General features: G+C 45.6%; 1 protein-coding gene across 4 annotated transcripts in view; it reads right to left on the bottom strand.

The window, feature by feature from the left end:
- GPM6B (glycoprotein M6B) overlaps positions 1 to 15,433 on the bottom strand; it is a gene marked incomplete at both ends in the record, with an annotated part of 30,351 nt that extends 14,918 nt beyond the window's left edge. For 2 of the 4 annotated variants that reach the window (XM_084266725.1, XM_084266726.1), the window contains 2 exons: positions 7,752 to 7,871; positions 15,373 to 15,433. In XM_084266725.1, the coding sequence (XP_084122851.1) occupies positions 7,752 to 7,871; positions 15,373 to 15,433 (181 nt within the window). The remainder of the gene's footprint in view (positions 1 to 7,751; positions 7,872 to 15,372) is intronic. The other 2 variants (XM_084266727.1, XM_084266728.1) reach the window with 1 other exon arrangement.
- Between the last annotated feature and the right edge of the window lie 1,182 nt (positions 15,434 to 16,615).

Raw genomic sequence — 16,615 nt, 5'->3', positions numbered from 1 at the left:
ACGACAACCGCAGGCCGAAGGCCCGAGAGCTCGGGCTGACAAAAATAAGTAGCCTTGAAATAAGTATCATTGAAATAAGCTTAGATCCAATTTTCTGCCCGTTTTTACTTTTCATATGGCCAACAAGCCGGACTTTTCAGCCGCACACCCACTTCCAACGCAACAGCGTAAAACAGTCTCAATATGAGACTGTGCGCCACGGACGCGCATCGCCCCTTTCAATGGCCATTTTGTGTGAGGCATCACTAGAACCTTTTGTGCAACTCAGCAGAATAAAAACATTTTTTGTCCTCGGGCTGGCGAGCAGCAGTTGCTATGGAGGCAGGTTAATAACAGCCCAATGATTTGCCCAGAGCTGCCTGTGATCTTGGCTACAGATTTAACACGCTCTCAGAAGGAGGCCAGCTAAAAACAAGGACCGAGATTATTCTCTAGGGAATTAATGCTCCTAAACACAGACACACACACACACAAATATTCTTGCTAAAGGACAAAAATAAAGAGAAGAGAAAAAAAACCAGGAATGGGCTATTCTTTTTATCTCCTAGAAACTATGGGGCACAGGAAATTGGTAAAGGATGAACCTCTATTCTGTCCTAGGGAACCTGCTTTGGCAGGGGGGTTGGACCCGATGATCTCCTGAGGTCCCTTCCAACCCCTACGATTCTGTAATGCTGTGTATGTACACAAGTCAGTGATTTGGTTGCTTAACATATGAAGAACAATTACACAACCTAGCCAGCAGTGTACAGGCTACTGCATGTATGCAGAGGCTTAGCCATTCAATTTCCCATGTCAAATGGCAACTGTGTGGCTGAACCTTCTTTGGTACTTCAAGATTTAAGCTCAGAAAAGATTTAAGCTCAGGAAAGCAAGGTAATGCAGAATTAATGGAAAACAGCCTTTAGGAAAAAAAAAAAGGTGCAATTCTCAGAGTGAAATTTATCCCACTAAGGTCAAGATGGAATGGAATGGCTAAATCTGTGCTTTGGGACTGACAAAAGGCAATGTGGTGGGGTCAGGTAGCTGCCTTGAGTATTCCCAGGGCTCACTCCAGGAAGTTCCCACATCAGCCTTGAAGCTGGGACTTGAAAAGCTGAGACACACACATGGTCACAAAGCAGTCCCCCAAAGCAAAGCAGGGAAGACATGATGTAAGGGAAGAGTGCCCACACCTCCTGGACAGAAAACCAGTCTGTTTTCTAATGTCCCAAACTCCTCCTAAGTTGAACTAGTGCCTCAATGTATCTTAGGTGTGAACCACTGATCCCATAGTCAAGGTCATTATGGAACAAAAAAACCCCCAAACCAAACCAACCAAACAAAAAAACCCCCAAACAAGAACAAAACCCAAAACAACAACATAAAACCCCAAACAAAACAAACCCTCAAAAAAGCAAACAAAGAAAACCGGAAAGAAGGTTTGAAAACCTTTCTGTTTATGGGAGCTAAATCTCCAGGCTCCTGTGGCTGTTTTTCTGAGTTCCCACTCTCTTTTTCCTTAGAAGTTTCTTTTCTTCCCCTCCCACAAATCTGTCTCGCTGTGCTCAAAGATGAAGCAATGGGCATTAATTTTTTTCCTCATCCCTTATTCCTTCTGTGTAATTCATTTTTAGAAACCCTGGTATGCTGGACGCTTGTTGAGTTAATATGTGGTGGAAATTATATGACACAGTCCACTACAGAACCACAATCTCTGTCGGCTTAAGCACCACAGCTCAGGGAGCAGGTGTTGTGAAGAAAAAGAAGGTTGCAAGAGACCCAAGGAAAGAAAAAACACCAGAGCACACATCTTAAATGCAGACACTGCATGTAAATCAGGCTCATTATTACACATCCATGGGAGCCCAGTGTTGGGAGCGTTACTCCCAAATCACAAATACATGTGAGAGGAGAACTGGATACTTTACATTCACCCTCCGTCTCCCAGTGCTGAAGATGACCCAACACCAAGTGTGCACAATACCACCAGAGCAGTACTAGACCACCATGGATCTTTGTCAGAAAACGACCTTTATGTCAAGGGAAGGAAATACCCATATTACTTTCTCCCTCCTACTGTATGTTTTACAGTCTCTGTTCTGAATGGCTCACATATCCCAGAACCTGCATTTTCATCCCTTACTGCCTGACTGACAGCTGCGGGGGAAGCAGCTGAGGGATGCAGGAACACACTAATACCTCAGAAGCAGAAGTGGGATCCAGCTCTCTCTTCCCTGTGTGAAAACAAGTCAGTCCCTGGCAGTAAGGTAGCTTTACTTCTCACATCTCTCACCCACACTAGCGGCCAAGGGTCAGCAGCAACAGTAGAAGAAGATAAAACACTTACTGTTACAAGGGTAGCTTTAAAGCGGGCGGCAAATTTCTCTCCCTGCTTTGATAGGGGCACTAAAATAAAAAGGCTGTGCCTTGAATCGCTTGGAAGGCTTTGTTGAAGCTCTCTCTAACCTTAGCTATTCATACTGTTCAAATTCACTGATGTACAAAGCATGACACCAAGCTAAAACCTCTGTTATTAATTATGATAAATGCTCTCTCACCACATTTTTTGATTAAGCACATTAAAAGAGAGTGAGTGATGAGCTCAAATGGAGAAAAATCCTGTTTTCCTCCCCAAAAACCTCTGAAAGCTCATCCACAGAAAGCTTCCTTTCAAGTTCAACCTTCCCTAATCTTGCCTTTCTGTCCTCTATAAACGAGAGGTTGCAAAATTAGCTTCTACTGAAAATGAACCTTCGTGAGAGCCAGAAAACTTCATGAGAAGGTATTTTAGTCTAGCTAGATCAGTGATCTCCCCCCTGGCATTCACATCCCCTGCACCCAGAGTTGTTAAATCAATAAATAAGCCTCCTTAGCCTGCACAGTATCTGTGATGGAGAAGATGTGACCTTTGGAGACCACAGCCATCAGGGCGGCCACAGAGGATGAGACCTGAAATCCACCAAGACCACCACTCTCACCCTTGACAGTGGTTAGCACGAGATGCTTCATTCTAGTGAAACACAGCAAGATGGACCTGGGGCAGTCTGACTCACTCAGGAAGTCTCATCCCAATTTTTACTATTCCAGAGCTCCTCAAAGAACAAGTAGCTCCTTGTTATCAGCATTAATTACAACTTCTCCAGAAACTCTTGATACGTATCTATCAAATACTTGGGTTCAGCACTGACATACTGCCAGGTATCCACTTCTGAGGAGGTCTTTGTTATCCATTGTCAGTTTTAAGCCTGACATCTTTATACTTCATTAGATGTTTCCATATTTGTGTGTAGCATGGAACTAAAAAGTCCTTGCTAATGCCTCCCATGCTGGAATGGGTGCAGAGAAACCAGGAGAACTGGTGCACAGTAAGAACAAGTATCTCAGAGCCTGGAAGCACCATTAGCAGACCCCTTTTTAAAACCCACAAAGCACCAAGTATTTCTGTGGTACTGTACGAGTACTGATGATAAGCTGCTCCCAGTACTCCAGTAAAAATACAGGGAGCATAGATATAAAATCAAGAGCATTTTTTCCTAACATGATTAACAACAGCAACAACAAAACAACCCTCGCAGAGGTCACTGGTGTTCATCAACAGGAAAAAAATGATGTTTTTTCCTTTCACTAAAGAAAACATGATGTTTAAATTGGAGAGAAGGCTGTTTTACCGAGGCAAAACTTCTCTCTTCTGGATGTTGTTAAGAGAGACAGGGAAGACTAAGAACAGGCAGCAGTGTACATGAACACCATTTTTTTCCTTCAAATCTCAGGCCCAGCCCAGCACTTCTGGTAGAAAAAAGCCACAGCATTCCCACTGCAGGAATCAAACCTGTTTCATGTGCGGAGAGATGATCCGAATGGTCTTTTACAGGCCTTTATCTAATTTATCTTCTTTGAATGTATTTCAATACACACACTCCCCATCTGCACCCTTCTCAGTTTGTTAAGCTCATGGGGGCTCTGAAGGCATCTCTTTGAGACAGTGCCACCTATGAAAAGTGAATCAGCACATCCATGCTTACTGCAAGTGCCTGTCCCAGGCGTTGGCTGCATGAGAGCAGAGAGTCAGACCTGCATGGGAAGAACATCACTGCCCTGTGAGACAGTGGGATGAGAGAATTGTTCTTGCCCAGCTTTATTGCTCTTGGAGGAAGGTCAGGCAAAACTTGGTTTATGTTAATGCATGTCTCCCCTGCTCTGCTTCTGGCCCATGAAACAGTGGAAACGACAGCAGCAGAAAAATAACTGAATTTATACTTTGGAAAAGGCCTTACTTCTAGCAGGTGTTTATGGGAATCCTAAGGATAGATACCTTATAAGCTGTAAGCTACTTCTGCAGAAAGAAATTAAACAGATGATTTAAAAAGAGACTTCTTATGTACGGAATAGCTCAAGCAGTATTGACAGAATCTTTGGTATTATTCCTCCTGGACGCTCCACCTTTCTGTCAGCTGTAACTCACCTCCAAAATAACCCCTGGGACTTCTGCAGGGCCTGAGCATGCAGAAGGACTCACTGACAGGCAGAGCTCAAAGTGCAGACACATCGCACCAGCAAGGGCAGCCTCTGGTCCAAACTGTGGCTGTGACTCTCAGCTGACACACCGACAACTCACCGTTCCACGTGCCTGAAGACATTGCTCCTTTCTGCCCTCACTCCCCTTGCTCCACCTATTTTTCCCCCCCTTGGAGAAACACTCAGTAGGGTCAACATCCAAGAATTGCTGCTTCAGTAGGCACCAGCCCGGGTGATTACTCTGGACAAACTCACGCCAGAGAGGTAAGGCATATGAAGCGATGGGCAGACTGCCAAAGAGATTGAAAACACCTGAAGGTCCAGACAAGCTTGCTGGGGGAAATACAAAAGCACATAAGCATTTCAGTCCCTTGGGCCGCTTCATCAGTTCCATGAAACCTTCTGTAAGGACATTTGAGTTTCCTTGATTTCAATTATCCTCCAGACCCGCCTGTATTTGGCTGACATTAATTTTTAGGGCTGACTTGACTTTAATCAAAGGTATCTTACCTGGAAGAGTGGAGTTGAGACTCTTAGCTCCCCCTTTCTGGCAGCTGTAACTCACCTCAGGCTCCATCAGCCTTCAGCACTTGGCAGGAGCGCAAGACTTTTGCCACCCCGGTTCCAGCCACCGCTACGGACCACTTCCCCAGTTGATTCCTCCCTAGCTACAAAGAAGCAAACAGAAACACAACCTCTCTCTCCCTAGAGCTGAAGGGCAAAGCAGTGCATGGGTGGTGGTGGGGGATTTCAGACTGGTGGATCTATGGTTTGGACGGTAAATTCTCCATTTCAGAAATACCTGAAGCTACCAAGATCCTCCCAGATGTCTGGAATTAGAAGAGCCATAAGAAGCCCAAACCCACAACTGCAGAAGTCCTTTGCCCTGCTTCAGGTTTCATGCATATATTTCCCCAAGTTGAGTTCCCATCACACCATTCTCAAAATTTAAGCTTTCTTCAGTAACAGAACAGGCTGTTTTGGTGAGATACTCCACGTTCACATGCCCTTGTGTGCTCACAAAGCAGCTGAAACACCTCCCAGCATCTGGGGGAAGCAAGTTAAAAAAAAAAAAAGAAAAAAAGAAAAAAAGAAGAAAAGATTCCCATAAAGCAAACAACACCCACCCAGCCTGGAAGACTGCCTACAGCTAAGCTCCTGTTAAACAACCATTGCTAAGTTTCTCTTGCTAAAGAAAAAGATGGCACTTTGCTTCCTGGGAAAAACAGTTTTAGGCATTTTGAAAGGCTCGTTAAGTTTGCAGGTGTTCTGGGGATGTCTTGGCTCCAACGCTGCAGTGAATATCCCACGCTGAGTCTTCCCTTGCTGCTCAAGTGCCAGATTAAAGCTTAAAGCAGGGAGGAGAGATCACGTCATATGTGGAAAACCCTGGGAGAGAGGTGGATGCCACCAGAACTGTCACAGAGGTGCTCTCCTAGTGATGTCCATTTGGACCCTGACAAAGGAGAGGTATCTGCATGGCAAAGGCATCCAAGAAATAATGTGGCTTCTCCAAGAAATGGAGAGTTTATCTCAGCACACCAGCCAGTGCCAGTACTGGAGGGAGGCACGTGAGAGCCATGACTTGTGTCTGAAGTGACATTTTCCCTCCAGTCTAAGGAAAAGGAGCAAAGGCTGTGGCTGATCCATCACTGACAAATCGGTCTTACTCCAGGTCTGTGCAGAGCAGTTTCATTGCTGCCTAGAAACCTTTTAATTTCTTTAAATGCAGCCATTTAAGGCACCTTCCCTGGAATTGGTAGTTCTGGGCTCTGTTGGTGGGACTCTTTTTACCACCATAAGCAAGAACCCTTTCCATCTGCAATCCGGCCGTGACAGGCATCGCATTTATCTGCATGTTATTTCAGGAAGCCTTTCAAGGCTCGAGTGGCCCAAACAAGAGCTTCTAGCATCATTTTAGGTGCCAGACTTCCAGCTGCTGTGACAGAAGGCTGTGCGTGTCCTCTGCGTCCTGGCTCATCCATGTCAGCACATATGGACGTGTCTCATCACTGGGGACAGCTGATGGGGCACGAGACCCCGATAACCAGGCATCTGGCCTGCTCCTTTCTTGCCCTCTTTCCCAGGAAGGAAGCATTCATAATATGTCACTCCTTTCTGAAGCATTTCTCCCATTTATAAAAAATCCTAATTGTGGGGGGATATGAAAGTTTGGGAATGATTGGAAGTTTGGGAAGGTCTCATGGTAGCTCTGTCACCCAGGTAATTTATCATAAAATATGGCCAAAATTAATATTGATATTGAAGACAGAGATCAGGATTTCAAACCTAAGTATTTACAAACAAAAACCCCAGCCATTTTGAAATACATAAACATTTGAACCCTAAATAACTTTATGTAAGAATATCATGGAAAAAGGGAAAGATGAGGAAGCGAGCTCTGGTGAATATTTCCCCTCAGCTGCTGTTACAAGCGCCTGATGCAGAGGCAGGCATCTCCAGCAAACAAGCTTTCAATCAGGCTTCAGTCAGTCAGCTCCAGAAGAGGATTGCTGGGTAGAGCTGGCTGCAAATGCTCTCTCTGAGCAGTTATGGCCTGGGCTGTGTTAGCCCTCCGTCAGATGGGAATTTTCCAATGCGATCAAATCCTGTGCTTGATTTCAGTTGCCTGAGTCGCTTCGAAACGAAAACCCACACACACTCCCCTCCCTCCCAGACTCTTAAAACGAAGCTTCAGGAAATCAAAATAGGATCTTTTCGAGGTCTCGAGCCAGATATCGAAGGGACAGGCATGCAGAACCACCAAGCCATTTTTAAAACCGCAGCTGAAAACCCCCTTTAGACTCTGACATACAGGCTCACTGCTTCCAGCAAGGGAAAAATGCAAACAAAACCACAGGAAGGATACTGTAGGCAACTACTAAATCAGATGTGCTGTCACTGCTTTAGTGTTAGTTACTCTGTTTGTGACTGATCAGTTTGATAGATTAATCTGCATACAAAGCCCATGCTATGGCGTCTCATCTGTGAGTGGTTTTGGAGCAATCGGGCAGCACATTTAGAAGGGAGGTGTCCCTCACCACACGTTATCGTCCTTCAAGCATGAACAACCAAATTTAAATTTATGGCAGGTATTCATAGGAAAGAACCAGACTCCTTACAGCCTTAACAAACAAAACAAGAAAAACAGAAGAACATTTATCTGAAATTGTTAGGACTAGTGCAAAGCATTAGACTTATGCTACTACCATTTCTGAAGTCTCCATTTCCCTTTCACCCAGCCCTTTATTTACCTTGAATCCCCAAAGGACTAATATTGCCTCTCAATGCTGGCACATGATGGTACCGGTGTGGCCTTGAACTCCTGTACATCCAGTGGTACCTGCCAATTTCCATTTCTGGTCTGGTGATCACTGCCAATTTCAGGTGGTAAAAAGTCAGAGTCACCAGCAAGTTTTAGTTCAGCACTTTCAGTCATTTAACTTTAAAATTAAGAGCTCTGAAAAACACGCTGTAGTTTCAGAACTGAAACAATGTAACTTTACCAAACCAAGGGAGAGGTTGGAAGAGACATCAGCAGGGAGACACTCATTCACACAGGGGTTAAGAAAGGTTGAATGGTTAGAGCTCCACTTAGGATTTGAATTAAACACATAAAGAAGGACTCTTCCTTTCCCCCCACCCACTCTCATTTCTTCTTTTCTTCGCCCATGGCAAAGAGCTCTGCTCCAGAAGTAAGGGAAGGCAAAAAGTAATGGGCAAAAAGTAGTGGAAACCCACATTACCTGTTTTTTTTTGTTGTGCTTCTTTTGCAGGGGGGAGAGGAGTGGGGTGGGGGTTGGGGTGGGTGGTGTTAGAGTTTTTTGTTTGTTTAAAAAAGACAACACTAAATCTGGCAAAGAAAATGGTTATTATCATGTGTAGAGGTAGGGCAAACACACACTTGCTCCAAGACTTTCTCACACTGAAGAAAGACCTGAAAGAACTCGTGGGTTTTATTGCGCACGGGCTCCTCTCACATCCAAAAACCTGGGCCACGTACATTAAAGCCGACCTGCTCTGGGTTTACAATGAAGGAGCACGCTGTAGTTATCCTCCTTCTCCCCTTCTCAGAGGGCAGCTGAAGCTCTGCAGCGAGACCCCATGCACAGCAACACGCCTGACCAGCTCCCACACTCGCCACACACTCAGCGGCGCAGGGATTCCACGAGGCCACTGGCAAAAACGCACCGAGCCCCTTCTGAACCTACAGGTCCCCCCTCGGCACCGCTATGGCTTTGGCAAGGCTGGCAGGGCAGGACAGGTGCCTCAGTCTGTAGTGTCTAAATGAGAAAGTAATTGTCGTTGTCTCTGGCCAAAATAAATCCAGCTCAGCGGCCTTGAGGCAGGTGGAGGAAGCAAAGGTTATCATGCTGGAAACTGATCTACTACAGGCTAAACCAGGGGCAAGTTTCAAGAGACAGGGAAAGTAGGAATGCCATAAATCTCTGTCCTGCATCGGGCTAGGAAGGTCCTGGGCCCAGTCCTTCTCCCATGTGGCTTTGCTGCTGATGGAACAAGTTTGGCAGAGCTGTATTTACGTACATCAAGAGGAGAAAACACAAAAGCCTGGGTCCTTGAATCCACCTGCTGGTTCTAGAGGTTTGAAACAATTTGTTCATCTCCTACACCAGCAAATGAACTCCAATACTAATGCTGTTTCTTTGGTTTGGGATGCAAAACCTAGTAACAATGGGTCTCTAAAAGATACTCTGTGGCTTGGTATTTCTTCTCTCTCCACAAGCTACACACAAATCAGCAAGCAGGTAGGACGTTTTTCCTAAAAGACATTATTTTGCTTTCTACAGCTCATCCTTCCTTTTAGGAAAGCCAAATTCCACATCTCAATGCACATAAGCAAATTCAAAATGTGTTGAAGGCATCATTCCAAAATGACTGTGCATGCTGAGGATGACATCATCTCCTTCTGCTTACACAGGAACAATCCTGTTGATGAGATCACAAGAGACGCCATAATAATTTAATTTGCTGCAATATTGAGAATAACAGAACTGCTTGCTAGCATTGCATACCACCTTCCCCTCCCCTTTCCCAACTGTTTGCTCCCTGGTTTTTTTTTTGAAGCTTCTTACTGGACATTGGTAACCGATTCAGATTATTTTAATTAAAAATAACCAGCTGCAAAGACTTCTGGGAAGGAAAAAAATAAATACAATCTTCATTTTCATTGCAGCAGCATCTAGACCAAACCCCTGGCACTAAAAGGATTCTATCCCACCAGGCTTGAGCCCATGGTCCCAGACTTCTCCCGCAGTAGCTACCAAAGCCCCCTTACTCAGAGCAGCAGAGGAGGCAGTTGTAGCCTGAAGGGGACACCGGTGAAGCCACCACTGTGGTACAAACATCAAACCCTAAAATGTGGAGATAGCACTCAAACTTTGTAGCACCGTTTCTGTCAGCAAAAATTGTTCTATGGAGTTGGGGCTTATTTATTTACTTAATAATTTCCAGTTTTGCTGTAACAGGGCCTCTTCATTAGGAGATGGTTCAAACTCTGTAAGGAGCCTCAGTTTTCCCACTGCTCTGCAAAGAGCCACGTAGCAATGGCAGTCTGGCAGCCCTTACTGCACGCCTGGCACAACCTCTGAAGTTGAAGGCTCTCTCTTCACTGGGAGACTTCAGGTGACTTCACTGGGATCCACCCAGGCCCACTCATGCAAAATTACCTCCAGGTCAAAAGCTCCAGAAGGCTTCACTAACAACATCTACTGCACTCAGTATATGTGAATTGGGGGTCTAATGCTGCCATCTGGAAAGGAAACAGGTTTAAATTATTTCTTGATCTCTTGCTTTTGGAGGAACTCACTACACTAATTGCACTCCCCGGTCTGGGTTACAATACTCTCCGTGCACAGCCACACACATACAAACTTGAGGTCTCCTGTCTGAACCAGGTTGTACTCGATCCCAGACAGACACTGCAGCTACAGGACTGACAGTGTTTTCACGTCACAGCGTGTAGGCACTCTGATGGCAACTGCACCGTTCAGTATTCACTGGGGATGAATTATTTTGCAGGCCTGTAATCAAACCCCCAGTGCCCAACATCCTCAATGCTTGCTGCCCTCAGCATACAGTTTTTAGATGAAGCAGTTACGACCTTAACTGCTTCGACAGATGAACGTCGGAGCGGAGAGAAGGATGTCACTTGGTCATTTCTGATCTGCTGATGAATACTGCATTAGCAGCAGGGCTGGCCAGAAAATGGAGAAAGGTCAGAGCAACCAAAGGGGCTCCCCCTACCCCTCTTCAGCCCCTTTTCTCCCACTGCAGAGTCCATTGTGCACATAGAGTGCCATCTGGGTTTCCTTCCCCTGTTACCATATCCTGTGGCACATATGTCTAGGTTTTCTGCTTTCATGAGGTCATTCAGACCAGTGTGAGTAGATTCTCTCAGTGTTTTTCAACCCCCTCCTATTTAGAAACCAAATCCTATTCATTAAAACCTAAATCACTAAGCCTGCCAAATTATTATCCCCAGACTATCGCGTGTCCCAGATTCTCCCCGGGCTGGACCTCTCTGCCTACAGTCATATTCTTCAGGGACTTAAAGCAGTTATTGTTTTCAGGGGATCTGAAACATCAACAAACTGCTTGAAATGGGGGCGGGGGGGAAATATGCAGCGTACCTCAAATCTTTTAATGGCTTGACAGCTCCGAAATCACTACGTGAGCCTAACATTAAGGGGGTAGAGGTTGGAAAATTCTGACCAATAAATATGACACATATATATAAAAAGGACAATTTGCTTCAACGAAAAATGCCTCCGTGACACATGAAAATGTCATGAGCTCACCGTGCAAAAAGAACTTTGCTAGAAGTGAAATAAATTGCACGTGAATCCTCTCCTTCCTCACGTCGCACTCCAGCAGCTCCATTTCCACCACCACACACAGTAGCATTTGAGAGAAATATTTTCTCTTCATTCTTGACTAGCAGACACTTCTCTGTTTAGCGTTTAGAATTAGAAAGACCGCTTCCTATATGGTGAACATAATAAAGCTCCCAGCCATTCGGGGAGCACGAGGTCCTCTTTCATCGAGAGCACATTAGTAGGGAAGAGCCAATTAAAAGGAACCTCGGGTTCAGCTGCTCAGGCTGGGTTTCATTATTCCCAGCACAGACAATCTGAACATCATATGCATTCACAGAGGGAAACTGTATCAGAGTGGAATGGCTTTCTTCTACCCTCCCATGTGTAATTGTTATATTCACCATGGTCGTCTGCAGTTGGGGTTTTGTTTTGGTTTGGGTTTTTTTGGTTGGTTTTTTTTGTTGGGCTTTTTTGTGTTTTGGGGTTTTTGTTTTGTTTTTAATTTTTGCAACATGGTAATGTATCTCATAGTTAAAGGAAAAGGGAAACTTCTTGTCTCTGTTAATGTGTATCAGGATCTCTGTCCTTCGCTGCTGATGCAAAACGGCATTTCGTTTTTCTTATTTATTCCACCTCAGTAAATCTGCCTGCCCAGTCCTCACGTTTTGATTTAATTTAATGCCTGCAAGATAAACCCTGTCATTTGTAATAATTTGTAAACCTTCATCTTTAAAATGCATCCAATCTGTCCTGCAGCCCTGTAAAGTATCTGTTAAACATTTTGCTTCAGCATGCTCATGGTGTTCTGCTCTGATAAGGGCTGCTGATACACAGTATAAAGCTGACTTATTTCTTATCTCCATCGACATGGGTGTTGTTCCATTTCCAATTAAAAAAACTGGGGCAGCAGCCACTCATCTGGGCGCAGAGAAACAAATGTCTGATAAACACTGAATCCATCAGCTGGGCAGTACCACTGCCTGCATCAGGCAGGGGATTCACCAAAATAATTATTAAAATATTAAAACTGGAATTCGTACACAATTTAGCAAACTTTAAAAATCTCAACGAGATCGTTTTCAGTTACCAACAGGTAAATATGGTGCTTTACCTTGTGCAAATCGTCTCACCTACACTGCAATCCAAAACAGCTGCCCATCCGCTCTCGCCACGGGGACAGGGAACACAAACCGGTACTCAAGTGGCACCGCTGGTCAGACCCAGCTGGTCAGACCCAGCTGTGTGAGGTGCTCCAACTGGAAGCAGCTCCCGCTGCTCATCCCAAGCTCTGGGGCACGGCTGCCTCCCAGCACTCTCCCCCAGAGCAGAGGCAGCCCTGTACAGAGGCAGTGCGCAGCCCGACTCCCCCCTCCAGGTGTTTATTCCGTACAAGTACAGTACCACACGAAGGAAGCCCTCGCCTTGGAAAAGCACGACCTGGAAACACAGAGTTTAAAATTCTGGTAAAGGGAAAAACCTCTTAGTGGAAAAGAACAATCTGCTAATAGCTGAATGAGGAGCCTTTCTCCCGAACTTGGCAGTGCAAGAACTGGAACACCCAAAGCACTCGGGATCTTCTCTTGCTCGGTCTTAGCTAGAACAAAGTGCCCCCCAAGCCCCCTCAGATGTTGGCTTATCTCCTTAGGCTATGCAATTAATTTCTGGAAGGAAGAGTTAAAAGACTTTGTGATTGCTTCAAGCTGTGATGGGTGCCTGGCAATCACTGGACCTAGGGCATCTCCCTCGTAAAGGACAGCCATTACACCAAGTCCAGGTGGGATCTTTGGGGATGAAGCAAGTGTTTCAAGCCTGGCAAGCATGGAAGGCAACAGCAGGGAGGAGAGCCAGGCCAGGCAGTAAATTGGATACACTTTTGAAGGGGCCAGCTTCGGTTTTACACCCCAAAGCGAAGTGACCACATTTTCTAGGAGGTTTCTTCATATAGACAAAAAGCTCTTTTGCTCTATGGGAGCTGCTGGTGCAAGAGCCCTTTTGAAAAACCCCACAGTTTCAGAGGTACCTGATGCCTGCTGAGCCCATCTAAAAACCTGACTGGGCTAGAGACTCTTAGCACTTTGGAAAATCTGCCCCCACTCCCCCACCTCAAACCGAACATGCCTTCTACATCACTGCTTCACGGCAGTAACATTGCAGGGGCATCTGGGCTATTTACTCAGCTATTAAAACTAGGAGTAGGGCTGCCTCAAGCTTTCTGCCTTTTAATTTGCTGTGAAACATACTGGGAATTTAAGCGACCAGAAATTCCGAGCATAAGAGACACTGTGTGTCACACTCAGGAATCAGGGAAGTGGGGAGAACAAAGCCCTGAGGTGTAGCAGACACACACACACCTCTCTAACAGACCCAAAGTGCGTAATTGTCACAGGAAAGCCAGGAAACGCTGGTAAGGTTAAGACAGGAAGCTCCCTTGCTCGCATCCCATGAAGGCTACGGACCAACCACCTTGACTGGGCTAACAGATTTACTGCTCTACGTGTTGTGCCAAAATAAAAGGGAAACCATAAACTCATCATAAACACACCCAGCAACACATTCCCTTCCGTGCAGCTGCCAGCGCATACGGATAACTTTCTGCTGCGTTTACTGGGCATGAGCTCCATCAGTTTAAAAGAAACTCATCAATCAGGAAAAAAAAACCTGCTCTAATTTTTGATGACTGATCTATGAGTCCAAGGCGCTGTCATAGCCAAGGTATTTAGGACATTTTGTACATTAATTACTCAAAATCTGCAGCGAGGTGGGTTATTGTCCACAGACATTAATGGCTTTCAGAGTTTAATCTCTCATCAGAGGACCTCCTTTTGTGAAATCCCTGAAGGATTATGTAGTACTATGTCTAATCACTTGACAAATTTCATTTACTTGAAACTGAAGCTAGGTTTGAATTATACAAAGCATGTAGGAGGAATCAGATTCAAAGGAGGAAAATAAAATCTGGTCCTGGACAGTACCAGGATTTCATCATTACGTTTGTATCCCAACCATTTAACAATAAATTAAACTATTCTACTTGGGGAAACACATTAGCTGTGTATCAGCAACGTATGGCCGTGAGACACTCAGACTGCTTTAAGTGTCACACAACAGGTTCATTGCGACTCATGTAAAAAAGCAGTGGAAATCTTAATGGTTTTGTTACTGCTGTATCATTTCGCAAAAAAATACTGCTCAGATTTGTGCTACAGCCTGCTACACTGAAGAGGGACATTCATTTGGCATAAATTATACCATGCAGAAACAAGCCAGTCCCTTTGCTTGTAGAATTTAACCTCTGAAGTTTAGCACTCCAGACCAAATAAATCACCTGTAAGGCTGGAGTGGATGAAGCACCTCTCCTCCTCCCGCGCTCCATCTCCCCATGGCAGACCGGCTACCATGGAGTTGCTCTCTCCATTAAGCAGCAATTCTCGGTGATTAACACACCCTGAAACCTAATGTTGTGAAACTCATTGAATTATTCCCCATTATCATACCCCAGGCAGATCTCTACATAAGGAAGATGTGCCAGGCGACACCACAGAAAAGGAGAAGGGATTTAAAAATCAAGAGCAGCGTTTGGCACCAAGCTAACCACACAAAGGTTGTGCGATGCTATAATCTATTACATGTTATTATAACCTAAGACTCCCACTTTGCTTTGCAAAGCCTCTCTACACAGCAAGCCTCGATGAAAACACCAGCTTACTGCTCTGAAAACGACATGCAAACACACAGGCACACGCTACCTCTGCAAACCAGATTTTACCAAAATCCATCAAAGACGCAGCAATAACGAGACTTCTTTGGCAAACAACATTTCTGGTAGGGTTAGGACAGATTCAAAGCAAATACAGACGCAGACAGAAAGATTGCTGCTCTATTAATTTGTTGTCAAGCCATGCAGGAAAGGACAGCCGAAAGCCCGAAGATGCAGTAATGATTGTTTAAGAGCTATTCCAAAAAGTGACAAAACTGGCCTAAACCCCTAAGCCCCCTGAATGAAAAGATTTAAACAGGCTATTGTTAGACCCCTGGGTACCTTTTTTCTCTTGGCTTTGTTCTGCATTTTCCTCTGCTGCAGTTTCCATGGCTGGCTTCATACCATCCACCAAAAATGCCGCCCCCCCCTCCCCCCCCAGCAAGCACTTTTTCTCTTCGCCTCCTTTCTCACTCCCTTCCGTCTCCTATTTACGGCGGCGGTGATTGAGCGGCTCTGTTCTCCCCTACAGTAGATTACAGTCCTTTCCAAAATGCCAGAAAAGTCTTGTCAGCTTCAATTTCGCTCCGCTGACTGGTCCACGAGGAGCCGTGCCAGCAAGCGCTCAGCCATACGTCACCACGGTCCCCAGCTATAAAATAGCCATCCTGTGCCCGACCGTGCCCCGGCTCGCTGCGTCGTGGGGACTGGCATCACCAGCCTGCACCCCCTTCCCCTCGCCCTCCGTTTTCCCCCCCTCTCTCCCCGTCTCCCAAGGCTCCCGGGCGAATGTTAATCAATTCTCTGGGCGGTGAATGGATTGGCGGCGTTGGGAGGTGAGATGTGGGCAAGAAAGAAAGGAGCCCCCCGGCCGCCGTCTCTAAGGGGAGTGCACGCCGGCACACAATCGCGAGGCTCCCTTTCCCATGGGACCTCGTTATTATGCTCCACGTTTTGATTTATTCCACATGCCCTCTGCTCTTTCAAGGGGCGGAGGGTGATGGGTCTGTTCTCTCTGTTTGCTTTCTTTGCCGAGTGAGTTCCGCTCACCCACGGCAAAAGACTGTCAGAGAAGCAGAAAAGCAAGAAGTGGGCATATCCATAACATGCATGGAAAATTTAAATTCTTTCTCTGAGTAGCAAGAACGATGGAAAAAGAAAAAAAAAAAAAAGCACCACAAAATCCAAGCAAGGAGAAAGGAAGCAAGGCTCAAGTGACCTAAAACGCACGTGCAATACTTTAAAGGATAAAATGTTTAAGAAAACACAGCTTGCGTTTTTAAAAGGATGCCTGCTATTAGAGACCTAAAGCCACGCTTCAAAGTGAGGGCAGATTTGGTCTGAAGCGCATGTTTGATCGCTCCCCTAAATCAAGACAGACTGCAGCATGGCCTCACAAGCCATAATAACCTGGCTCTGGAGGCAACAAAGCCAGGACATGGTTACATTGCACTGCACAGGGTGAATTTAGGTGTCCCCACCCCACCCTGAGTAGCCCCGGGCTGAGGAGCCACAGAGCAGGCAGCATCCCGCAGGGGTATTATTCACCTTCCAAACCCCAAGAGAACCGACATACTGAAGGCTG

This window comes from Gallinula chloropus, assembly GCF_964237585.1.
Source record: "Gallinula chloropus genome assembly, chromosome: 1".
NCBI lineage: Eukaryota > Metazoa > Chordata > Aves > Gruiformes > Rallidae > Gallinula > Gallinula chloropus.
Note: the sequence above shows the minus strand (reverse complement) of the source record. Positions and strands in the feature narration are given on the sequence as shown.